General features: G+C 44.8%; 4 protein-coding genes across 4 annotated transcripts; 3 read left to right on the top strand and 1 right to left on the bottom strand.

The window, feature by feature from the left end:
- The first annotated feature begins 1534 nt into the window (after positions 1-1534).
- On the top strand, positions 1535-3067 carry BGW36DRAFT_384326 (putative short chain type dehydrogenase). The gene is made up of 3 exons (XM_046216776.1): positions 1535-1744; positions 1862-2232; positions 2289-3067. Exons 1-3 carry the CDS (start codon positions 1680-1682, stop codon positions 2930-2932), a joined length of 1080 nt encoding a protein of 359 aa, XP_046069748.1. The 5' UTR covers positions 1535-1679; the 3' UTR covers positions 2933-3067.
- Positions 3068-3360: 293 nt separating this feature from the next.
- On the top strand, positions 3361-4207 carry BGW36DRAFT_301116 (mitochondrial ribosomal protein L37-domain-containing protein; the record flags this gene model as incomplete). The annotated part of the gene is made up of 2 exons (XM_046211666.1): positions 3361-3868; positions 3954-4207. The coding sequence occupies 2 exons, from the start codon at positions 3361-3363 to the stop codon at positions 4205-4207; spliced, it is 762 nt and encodes a 253-aa protein (XP_046069747.1).
- Positions 4121-5565, bottom strand: BGW36DRAFT_215784 (putative glutathione S-transferase). Its single transcript, XM_046209969.1, has 2 exons — positions 5161-5565; positions 4121-5104 (listed from the first exon to the last, which is right to left on the bottom strand). The coding sequence occupies exons 1-2, from the start codon at positions 5213-5215 to the stop codon at positions 4326-4328; spliced, it is 834 nt and encodes a 277-aa protein (XP_046069746.1). The 5' UTR covers positions 5216-5565; the 3' UTR covers positions 4121-4325.
- Positions 5566-5916: 351 nt separating this feature from the next.
- On the top strand, positions 5917-8660 carry BGW36DRAFT_430100 (PLC-like phosphodiesterase; the record flags this gene model as incomplete). Its single annotated transcript, XM_046220793.1, has 5 exons — positions 5917-6243; positions 6409-6522; positions 6579-7233; positions 7294-7888; positions 8492-8660. 5 exons carry the CDS (start codon positions 5917-5919, stop codon positions 8658-8660), a joined length of 1860 nt encoding a protein of 619 aa, XP_046069745.1.
- Positions 8661-12062: the final 3402 nt, after the last annotated feature.

Genomic DNA, 12062 nt, shown 5'->3' with positions numbered 1-12062 from the left:
TATTCGTAAAATCGGTGAAAAGTCTTTTGTAAGTTAATTAAAACGGTCCAAAAGAGCAGAAAAGCATCTTGGCCAGGTACTCTCGCTTTCCGGCGATTCAAGCATGCCTTAGTGCCTCGTTAGGTTGTAATTACAGCAAACCACTGCTCCAGCTAATATATTCCGATACACGACCTATTAAGCACATTTGAACGGTGCATGGCTACGGGAAAAGGTGAAGGTGCGGCCCAGAAGCATTGAAAAGGGGTGGTAGAAACACCGACAAAGAAAGAGATGTTAAGAATCCAAACCTTGTAAATATTTCATGTCCTAGAGCCAATCCTGTTCAAATACTTGACAGTGGTGTTGAAAATAATATGACTTACAAAGACTGAAATCCGCATAAGTAGGAAAACAGTTAATTGACTATATAGGTCTTGTTCGTCCGCAGACCGATGGGGTTGGCATCCATTTTCGCGGTTTAATCTGTCGCTTCTTGATAATCTCAGCGGAGATGTGTACAGAATACGCTGTTGTTCAAAAGCAGACAGAAGATCAAGTTTCTACTTTGAGAATATGCTTTGTTTCCCTTAATCTCTAGGAAATTACTATCCGGAAGGGGGCGGCGTTTCAATAGTCGACTCGTTGTTCCTTGGAAATTGCTAGTCATACTATGGGCTAGTATCTTCTGTATTATTGGCGGTTCTTGAGCCTAAGCATTGCATTTCTGTGGCTGCAGGGATTGACATTTAGTTGATACACTAGATAAATTCTGAATGTTACTAGTCAACAGAATCCGACTTTGGGAGTAGCTCTGTCATATCTATTATCCAATGACAATAATGGACTTATTTTCTCCTCGTGCTTTGGTATCTTTGCATGAGCAAAAGAGCTATGGTAAAATTGTATCATTTACCCAGCAAAATAAGATAGTTTCTCTATTTTTTGTATATGTTTGTAATATTTGTACGTGACTCCTGAGTAATACACTGGGAAAAAGTGTACTAGGGTCAGCCTGCTTACATATGTAGACAATGGAAACCAGTTGATACTTGATTGAAGATAGACACAACTGCTGGCTTTATAGTTACTTGGAGCTACATTGAGTTTTATCTGCTAGTTGAATTAATGCATGCAGCTTTCAAATCAAACCTATATGTACAGAATTCCAGCTGACAAGTCCCATTGTGTGATTTCAATTTGTTGTTGCACTCAGAATTCACATTATTCAGGCTTTACGAGGCCAGCTTTAGAGTATTAATTGATTCTTCCATTCAATGTTCAAATATTACTATTGTGATCCGGGTGTCTGTGAGGTACCCTATACATATCAATTGATGTAATCAACACATGTCAATTATATGCAAGAAGGTTAAGTGATCCGAAAAGGGAGCAGTACTAGCCTATAGAAGCTAGTGAGTCGTCAAAGCGTGTCCATATAGGGAGCAAGCTATTCCTAACATGGGTGTATTCAAACCATTTGTCGCACTATTTTCTATTTGGGAAGTAATCCACTAGACCCGTTCCTCAAATGGCAAGAAGGGCCACTTTTCCCCTGACGTAGAAGTGTTGCAAATCGTGTTTGATCTTGTCTTAACATCACTTTCGCCAGTCCAATTTCACTTTTTCACGCGGTATATACGTTTCCAGTCGCAGAAAGCATATACTGGGTGTCTCCACGCAGTATAGCTCAAGCGATAATGAAGGAACAGGAGTTTCTCGACTCAATTGAGAATCTGAGCGGGAAGGTTGCTATTGTCACCGGGTGATTCCTCCTTTTAAACTGCTTGATAACCTTATTAATCCATACAATGCTAAATCAATGGAGATATCGCGACGTCAAAAGACGAGACCCAAATTGCTAATGAAATTGACTCTACAGAGGTGCAAAAGGCATCGGTCTTGAGACAACAGTTTACCTTGCCTCCAAGGGCGCCACAGTCTATGTCGCGGCTCGCAAAAGCGAGGGAACACAGGCCGGCATTGACGAAGCTCGTCAGCGTGTCAAATCTCTCTTTAGCGACTCTTCGAATAATGATGAAAAGGTTAAGTACCACGAGCTAGATCTAAGCTCGATGCAGGACGCATGGCGCTCGGCTCAAAAATTCAAGAAAATTGAGAGGAAATTGGATATCTTAATTTGTAACGCGGGTGTTTCGATGACAACACTACAGGCGCTTTCTCCAGATGGCTATGAGCAGATGTTTGCTGTCAATCACCTAGGCCATTTTGCATTTGTGACGTGTTTGTTAGGTTGGTATCGCGCTTGAATTTCATAATTAAAGAATACCCGCTGATTTATACTGCAGATATCATCAAAGACGCTGCAGAAGACACCCAAGATGGGCGTATCATATTCACAGGGTCAGATTCCTACAAATCAGCCAAGAAGCTAGACTATGAGAAGCTCGTTACTGCCCAGCCCGATGATGGCAAATCGCTCAAAGACCTGGGTGGAGCCTGGATGCGATATACTGAGTCGAAATTGGCGATTGTCTACTCTACGATTGAGTTTTCAAACCGGCTTCAAAATTCAGACCTTCCTAAAATCTATCTCAACGCTTGCCACCCAGGGAATGCCATTGGAACAACTCTCGGAACAGGTAACCAAGCCTCTGTTAGTCCCACCTTGGAACGCGCAATTCGTTCTTTATTGAGCATAACGATCGGGAATTCGACCAAGGACTCTGCAAAGACACAGATTTATCTTGCTGGTAGCAAAACCATCAAGGAGAAAAGCATACACGGGGAGAATTGGCAGCCCTACTTTTCAGCTTTTGGGAAGACATATAAAGGGTGTGGGAGTCAGGAGTACACACCATTAGGGAAAGACGAGGGGGAGAGAAGGAAACTATGGAAGGTCACAGTAGATGCTTTGAAGAAGGCGGTTGGAGACAACGAGGTGAACTCCATCGAAACTCTCAAGAAGCTGATCAATGAGGGTTCGGAATAAACGCGGTCTTGATAATACATATATATACCCCGATATCACGAATCCCTTTGGCTCATGTAATGATGAAAAATTCATTCTCTGGTCTAATAGCCTGTATTTTCTTTAGTATATATATCCCATTGATATATTATTCACGTGTTGATCATGTACAATGCCCCCAATCAATCAATCTTACGTACCATTTCAGGCAACGCGCCATATTGTTGCTTAGTCAGATCCACTTTAAAGGAATCACGTGACCACCCGCATCGATGTTATTTCGCAATTTTTGAGCTCAATCAACATTAAGATATTGCTGATCTCCAATCCATACTCCTGCGCCCGTGGTTCATTGTTGTGGCATGTGTTGGTAACCCTATTCTTCAAGAAGCATCTTCCTCGTTTTATCTATTTCTAATTGATTAACTACTAGTGCGACCGATTTTAATATGATCTGCCAACGGTGTCGAACCCATATCCTCTCCAGGATTCAATTCCAACAACACACTCTCCGCTCGCCGTCATCATGCGGATCTACCAGTTTTCTTAAAATCCAGCCCCGATTTGTGAGCACCGACAGCCCGCGAACTCCCGCTATGCCGCCTCCCCCGACTCCCAGACAACCCGGCGTGGGCTCCGTGACAGTTCCCTCTGCTATATCGTCTTCAACTCCAGGCGTCTCCCAACCGCTCAGCACACCTACAGATGGGGTGTCTAAGCCCGCAACATCGGTTAACGATAATAAGGGACCCGCGGAAGCTGCTGCAGCATCTGCTGCCGCAGCACGCCAACAACCAAGCAGTTGTCCACCCGGCACCCCTATGACCGGTCTTGATTACATAAAAAATAAGCCCGGTATTGTCGCTTTGGAGGACCACGATTATCCGGAATGGCTTTGGACATTGATTGACGATGGCTCCAAAAAGAAGAAGGAGGCTGGGGGCGTAGACCCAAGCAGTACGTTGTGTCCTTCGATTTGCGCTCATTTTCTTTGTTGTTGGTAAAAGAATATAGATCCACTAACTGGCTACTTTTTCTCTAGCATTGAACAAAAAGCTGCGCAAACGATACGATAAGAAAATGGCTGCATTGGCAGCTTCTCGACCCCGAAAAATACCCGTCCATGAACAGTCTCTGGATATTACGCCTGCAGAGCACAACAGCGAACAGAATAGCTCGAGAGATACTCTAATCGAAGCGGTGGCAAGTCTGCAGAAGAGGGAGGAAATTACAAAGAGCGCTAGAGAATCCAGGAGGAAGGGCATTCGCGAGGCTAACTTCTTGCGTGGGCTGTAAAGTATATTCATTGTACGCTTAGAAGCCTACGAAGCACAGCCATATTTTATTGTTATAGCTGTGCTGAGAAAGCATCGTATAGCTTGTAAGATATTTTCAATTGAGTATTTAAATATTTCTAGATCTCAGATTGAGCCCATTCCTTATCCTCGCCTTGCCCGTCCAAGTAAGGAAGAGACGCCACCCAGTGCTTACGAAGCGACCCATTTCCCGTATTCAGCAGAGCTTCAAAGGTCTTTGGACATGCTCGCTCATGCCAAGCTAGCCAAGAGGCAAGAATAAAATCCGCGTAGCCGGGTTTCTCGCCTTCTAGGAAAGGCCCTTGAATACTTCCCTCACCAGTCAACATCTCAGTGAAGATCACGAGCTCCTTTTGTGTCGCCGCCCAGATAGCCTCATATTCTTCGTCGTTCTTGGGTAAAACTTCAGATAGGCTGTTGATGTTTCCGAATCTTTTTCTATAGTTCGGTAAACGGGTCTCGTGGAAGTATTGGGCTCCCCGGTCATCAAGCATGGCCTGAACCTTTGGGAGAACGATAATGTGAGTTTTGTCAAAAGCGGCATTTAGAAGCTTTCTAGTAGCAACTGCAAGTGCATAGCTTGCTTGCCCATTGGGAAATATGGAAGGGTATTTTGGTGCTGGAAATGTCTTCTCCAAATGGAGCGCGATCGGAAGCGAGTCGTTCAAGGCGCCGTAAGGGTTGGACGTGATCGAGGCTTTATGTACAATAGCTGGAAGTGTATACTTTATTGTCGTGCCTGTAGGCGGCATCTTGAGTCCTTCAGACAAAGCAGCAATGTCAGGGTACGACACCCATGACTGTGTGTACTTGATCCCTTTGTAATTGAGGACTGTACGGGTCTTGAGAGTGTTTGGTGACCATGATTTCCGTGGCCCTACAAGCGGAACTCACGTCAGCCAGTATAAGCAAGCTAGAGGTTTTCCACCATACCGTCAAGGCTACATGTTATGTCGAAAAAGTGTACAGGCTTGTTGGAAAAAGCCATCCTCGTGTATTAATCAGGGAGAAGCACAAGAAAATCGACTGCTGAAAAAGTGAGCGATTGTTGTCACGATCTCTAGCCACCGGGGCAATTGGCTTTCTGTATATATGACCATGCTTAGCTCAGGTAGTGTCGCGGAGACATATTATTAATACATATTATTAATCGTGATGGAAGAATGATAGGGCAGCATGTTGCTGGGGATTTTCATCGAGCGCGAATTGAGTGTCCACTGCTAATAAAACACTCACCTATAGTGTCTCACTGCCGATCCGAATGAAATGTGAGAGGGAGGAGTAATCGTGTTGGAAAACTGTTGCGGGGTGGTATTGAAGGCAGGAGCGGACGGGCGGCTGGCCCAAGGGCAAGAGCAGAGACTACCTCCATCACCATGACTGTTTTTTCAAGCATTGCTGGTGTGCTCCCCTTGTTGATACAGAATCAAGTGGCTCCGATTCTCACCATATTACAGTCCATCTGTGGCCTCGATTAGTTTATCGCTCCCAAGCAAAGGCGGGATATTATTGGAGAATCATGATGTGGCCTGCTGGGGTTGGCTGACAGCCGAAAGAGCTCCACGAGAATCAATCTTCTCTTCTTGACTGTTTAATCCATACGCGTCGAAATTACCTCCAACCGTCTTATCCAACAGTCCCTAATGCCAGCATTCGTTTTCCTGCTTATTCCCGACTCCAGATAAAATAATGGCTACTACTGGGATTGCGGAGATCGCATCCTTTTCGGAGCCAGTTTTGGCCCACCTGAAAGCAATCTACGAATCACTGTGCCACAATGGCCCAGAACCTCATTTCAATTCTGTCCAGAACGACGCGGATTCCGGGCAAGATCGCCTCACATCCCTGGCTAGCTTTTTGACTTATATGGCCAGCCCTGCAGCGCGCGCAAACCATACTGCGGAGGCCTCAGATCTCTCTGCACGAATCTCGCATTACTATATCTCATCCAGCCATAATACATATCTGACCGGCAATCAACTCTACAGCCAGGCGAGCGCTGCTGCTTACACAAATGTGAATACCTCCTGCATTGTCATACGAGTCATGTTGCATATACTGTATTGTCTTGCCAGAATCCCTGCCTATTGATGGACAAGTGGGGAGAGTGGGGAGACTGATGCAGACGCCAGTATAATCAACACAAACAACCTTCTTGCATTTGAAGCTAACGTGTTTTAGGTCCTCCTGCGAGGCTGTCGGTGCCTAGAAATCGATGTTTGGGATGGCTTGTCTAGATCATCAAGCGTCAGCTCCAGCTCAAGTTTTCACGAATCCAATGAGAACCGGCCGTTAGTGCGTTAGATGCATGCATGCCTTAAATTTGATCATTGCTAAGCTATTGTACTCAGAGACAAACAAGTGTCAATGGCCATTCACGCATGAAATCATTATCGAATGGCGTTCGTCAGCTAGTCAAGCGTGCAGCATCAACCCGTAGTAGCAAGCACCCCACCTTGTCGCATGCACAGATGCTACAAAAGACGAACTCAAAAACGGGTGAGGCTGGTGGATCTGGAGTACTGTGCGAGCCTCGTGTATTGCATGGGCATACCTTGACCAAAGAGGTTTCTTTTCGTGACGTCTGCTACGCAATACGAGATAATGCATTCGTGGGAAATGACCTTCCTGTAATTGTGAGTCTGGAAGTGCATGCCGGTCTTGAACAGCAGCAAATGATGGTTGATATCATGCGAGAAGCGTGGAAAGGTTATTTGGTGGAAATAGAAACCGGAGAGAATACAGATCTTCCGCGCCTGCAGGACTTGAGACGAAAAATCCTTATTAAAGTCAAATGGTCTCCACACAATTCCAAAGTTGCGGAAGGAGTAGCGCATACTGAAGAGAAGACAGAAGAACTCGAAAGTGGAGTGAGGAAACTTGATATCGTTGGTGAGGATCGCCAAGACTCCCAATCGAAGCAAAAAGCAAGCAAGATTCTTCATGCTCTGGGCGAGCTTGCAGTGTATACAAGAGCATTTCACTTCAGTCATTTTACTCAAAAAGGTATTTCGAATGAATGCTTTTTATTCACGGACGAGATGCTGATTATCTTCCCAACAATAGAAGCGACAATGCCAACCCATGTCTTTTCGTTGTCCGAAACTGCTGTTAAAGATGCACATGCGAAGAGCAACCGAGCCTTACTTGATCATAATCGCGAATTTCTGATGCGAGTCTACCCTTCGGGTATTCGGGTGAACTCATCTAACCTCGATCCTACCTTTTTTTGGCAGCAGGGTGCACAAATGGTGGCTCTTAATTGGCAGAATTGTGATAAAGGTATGATGATTAACGATGCCATGTTCCCAGATGGAGCAGGATGGGCGATGAAACCCTCTCTCTATCGAGCCGTCAGCAGTGGCGATGGCTGTAGTAATGTTTTGTTGGGTGATGCTGTCCAGACTGTGGATCTTTCTATTGAGATATATGCGGGTCAGCAAATCCGCCACCCTGATACAAACTCAACATCTGGGAATAATTTCCATCTTTATATCATTTGCCAGCTTCATTTATGTAAGGCCGAAGAAGCACTATCAGCAACTGACGAACCGGGGCAGAGACCCAAGCAGAGAGCAGCAAATGAGGAGAATGATACCAAGAAATACAAATTGAGATCCAAAACAAGTACCGGCATAGACCCAGATTTCAAAGGCGAAAGGTTAGAATTTCCAACTGCGACACGAATCTTGCAGGATTTATCTTTTATAAGGTACGAAAAACGTTTTTCCTCTACTTTTTCTCTACTTCGTCTTTCTGCTTGTGAACCATTGCCTCCATTTTGTTCCCTGTTACTGGTGCAACTCGGGGTTTCATTGCTTTGCTCGCATTGGTGTGATCCACATAGGCGGCTGTTTAGACTACGATGCATGTTGACGCACTGCCTTACGTGACGCCCCGACTCCCGACCAATCCCTTGGGAACGGCCAACTTGGCACGTGCGTTTACTGTTTTTGTTTTTCTTCACTTGTTAAAACAATGACACTGTTTTCATGACGTTGGATATTCTTCTTTGGTGATAATAAGTGGAGACTTCTGCAGGAAAGTGGTCGCACTTCACTAAGAGGCATGCAAGCGAGCCCTCTTGCGGCAAATTTTTATCCCGATGGTTTACACAGCAGAATTGCTCATTGTCTACTCCTCCCAAGATACAATTTCTTTATACTTTCTCGGGGAATTCTTTCCCCTTTCTACAGGTTACGTGTACACAATAACTGACTTTTCTTTCCCCGCACTTGGTTGGGGATGATGTGGAAATGCGCAGATTCAAGATTAAAGACGACGAATTTGGACGCGACAGCCTTGCTGCATGGGCCTGTATTCGGCTTGATCGATTGAAGCAGGGATATCGTTTCCTGCACCTTAAAAATGGTCTGGGACAACCGTCTGGGATGTTGTTGGTAAAGATCAATAAGAAAGTTTCCAAGTCTTGAACAATGAACCTATTGTCCATCATCTCCTTATTCATGGTGCTCGATCCCAACAACCATGTGATTGATATTTGCATGGCAGTTCTCATCGGGTTAATTTTTATTATTGTTATATTTTGCTTTTTTTGGTCCATACTTGTACCCGAGAACATTATTCCTGCGGAAATTTCCTGGGCAACAGGTACCCGGCGCATGTGTGTGTATTACATCATATGCGTACAGCGTGCCAACATCCGGCACTTATTTCTGTGATCAACGAGTAGAAATAAGAGTTTATTTTATTCAACTGCAACACTTCTAGTTAGATAATTAGTATTGTTCTCGCGGTCCTCGTGACAAGACCCAGGAGTGCGGTTTTATTGCATATGCATTTACTCTCGCCGCTATTAAATAAATGGACAAATAAAAAAAAGGCCAAGGAAAGAGCATGTTGGAATTGATAAAACTTGCAAGAATCCAATGCTATGCAACTGATGCAGTGATCCATCCCAAGAGCTTGCATATCATCATCGAGCCTTCCAGCCAGCCATCCCCGGCGGTATACACTGCCCCATTTTTCGACCTGAAATGGATATTGCATTCCCCCCATCCACATCACTGGACATGTGCTGCGGGGTAGAGGATAACTACCGATACTGCCCAAATGTAGTAGAGGTAGTAGCGTTATCACATAGGTCTACACGCTTCTGGGAGGTGCATAAACGAATGCAATTCAGAATAGCGTGGCATGGGTACCTGTAGTGAACCAACTTGATTCCGGCCAAAAGAGTTTGTTAGCCTTGAGGAGTCGGAGATCGGATCAATGATTACCACGACAATGGAATTCATCGATCCGCTTCGTTGACTAGTGTAACTGGACCATACGAAAATTTTACCAAACACGGCAATGATGGCGGATTTCTCGTCTCGCTATACAGTATCTCATGCAATCTTCGGTAGAATGAAGTTTTGTGGCTTCAATTTAGCATATGTAGTGAGCGGGAGCATCGGAAGTTATCTCCTGAGTTGCATTGCCGAATGGGAAAAGCCCGAGCTTCTCCGGGAATACCTAAAGGTTCACATCGTTGGTATTTTGAATTTCTTGACACCCACTAAGTATTCGATTCTTGCTATTGATGCCCCCAATCGTGACTGCGCTGGCCCATATCAATGGTCGGAAATGAAATGGATTGAGTAATGAAGCGATAACAAGACATTTGAAACGACCTGGGATAGCATGTCACACAGTCTTGCCCATTGGAAGAAAATTTCAAGGTTTCGAGGAATCCGGGTACTCCTTGTTGGCCTTTAGGCGTCCATCAAGCGCAGTAGACACCATGTCTACTATTGGGTCATGTCGGATATGCTGCATTGTAAACCAGCTTGTTGGCCTCTAATACCATTCATGTGTAGTCTCGAGTTTTGTTCCCATCATTTGAATACAAACACAACGGGATAGAAGCCTTTCTGTAATCGACCCACTCGTGCATTGTTGACCGCCACCAGAGCCTAGCTGCAATAGTCCATAACTAGGCGCCAGCACAGCTCCAGCCTCCAGCTGCTCCCACCCTCGAATTAAACGTGCGAATTTGGGGGTCATTTGAAGTTGCGATCATCCCGACTCGTCTTCCGCTCTTGCCGCCGACGTATCGGTTTCTGGTCTCTCAATAACAATCAGAAACTCCCGATTGGGGCATGCATGCGAAATTGAAAATATACCCCCAACAGAACACTTGAAAGCGTCAATGTGGATTCAAGGATATTGATGAGCCAATATGGGGTTTCGCCATCCCCTACCACAGAGAAACATCTGCACTAGGAAATAGCAGGTATAATTGACCCACATACAAATGTGCTTTCGATATTTTCTTCCTTGATTTGACTAGGTGTGTTGAGTGATCGGTCTGCAGATCCCGCTTTTATTTCACACAAGCATTTTGCAGGATTTTTCCGACCGGGTCAATTGAGAGCTCAGATTCGCTGGTTCATCGTCCGTCGTGTACTGTGGGCCAAGCCGGCTTGGTCTCATAGCTGGACGGGAAGCAAAAAGGGACAAAAGCAGTGACTACCTAGCATCAAATCTGATTTAATTGTGTGTACAAAACAGTGATACCAAAGATCTGAAGAGAGCGCTCTAAATGTGAATTTTTGATCACTTGACCAATTAAGGTTGTCAAAGAAACTGGTGGCACCAACGATAACCAGGATCAGGCTCGATGGTGTTGGTCACTTGCATACTTGGGTATCCCTTCTCACTCGATACTATGAAAATAGTTATCTGACGGTGGGTTGGCGATTTCAAACCCGACTGGTCTTTCCCGAAAGGAAAGTGAGTGTACTAAGGGCTGTTCCGAATGTTGCGACTTGCCTTTCGAAGCCGTAGGTCATGATTCAATCAACTCCCACCCATTGGATTGATTGAGATTGTGTTTTCTCGGGAATAAACGCGGTTTGGAATCTGAGCTAACTGTCGTCGATTGATGCAGACATCATTGTCCATGCATAATATCCAGTACATTTGATGCAGATTGACGAAACAGACTACTCATCCCCTCTTTTCGTATGAATTTCAGCAAGAGTCACATTGATGTCCGCAATTGGAAAAGAGATATAAAGAGTTGGACAAACTTCGTGGTTATCCATCATCTTCATCCTCATTACCATCATCAATATCAATATCAACCTAAAACATCCCTTGCGAAACCTCTCTATATTGCATCTGAAACGATCCATCCTCGGCATCTTCAACATGGATTCCTTTGCAAACGTTCCTCTCTCCTGCTCATGGGCTGAAGCTGGGGTAATAGAGTCATGCCACCATGGAGACGATGATGTTTTCTCAATTGGAAGCGTAGACCCAAGCCTTGCTTCTGTCCCGGTAAGTTGCCTTATATTATGATAATATTGATCTTTCCACTAAGTAGGGAAACCATGCATAAACAGATGCCAGGAGTGCGTTGCCCAACTTGCACCGCTGAAGGACGAGAAACCTGGGTTATACCCGGAAAGGCATGCCATGTTTGTGGAACAAACTGCAATCTTCAGAATGACGGTATTTTCAGACTAAAGTGAAAGACCACGAAACTGTAAACTGACTATTGCGTCAGATGACTGAATGGAGTCATCGATTATCAGCCATAGAATGACCACGGGTCAAGCGGATTGGAGTAGATGGCGATGTGCGATAGACTCTAGCTGGTAAAGAACATGGGAAATGCTCCTTCTCAGTTGGTATTAGTTATTTCGGACAATATGTTGTTAACCTCTTTGCGTGGTTAATCAAATCAGATAGTGTTTCTCTCCGAGTATTTGTTCCGTTCACGGGCAAAAGTACCGGTACCAAAGGAAGAGTTGTATTGGTGTGGTAGAAACGGTAGCCCGGCTAGTGAATTGCGTTCTTCCGAAAAGCAATGATAATTCCCTGAT

This window comes from Talaromyces proteolyticus (genome assembly GCF_021365285.1).
Source record: "Talaromyces proteolyticus strain PMI_201 chromosome Unknown BGW36scaffold_9, whole genome shotgun sequence".
Lineage (NCBI taxonomy): Eukaryota > Fungi > Ascomycota > Eurotiomycetes > Eurotiales > Trichocomaceae > Talaromyces > Talaromyces proteolyticus.
The sequence above is the reverse complement of the archived record's forward strand: the minus strand, read 5'-3'. Positions and strand labels throughout refer to the sequence as shown.

Excerpts from the sequence above, each read along its gene's own strand:
- BGW36DRAFT_215784 (XM_046209969.1), bottom strand. The coding sequence starts at position 5,215 with ATGGCTTTTTCCAACAAGCCTGTACACTTTTTCGACATAACATGTAGC. Across the intron at positions 5,105-5,160 it reads CATAACATGTAGCCTTGACG|GGCCACGGAAATCATGGTCA; the intron begins GTATGGTGGAAA and ends TTCCGCTTGTAG.
- BGW36DRAFT_384326 (XM_046216776.1), top strand. The coding sequence starts at position 1,680 with ATGAAGGAACAGGAGTTTCTCGACTCAATTGAGAATCTGAGCGGGAAG. Across the intron at positions 1,745-1,861 it reads AAGGTTGCTATTGTCACCGG|AGGTGCAAAAGGCATCGGTC; the intron begins GTGATTCCTCCT and ends TTGACTCTACAG. Across the intron at positions 2,233-2,288 it reads ATTTGTGACGTGTTTGTTAG|ATATCATCAAAGACGCTGCA; the intron begins GTTGGTATCGCG and ends TTTATACTGCAG.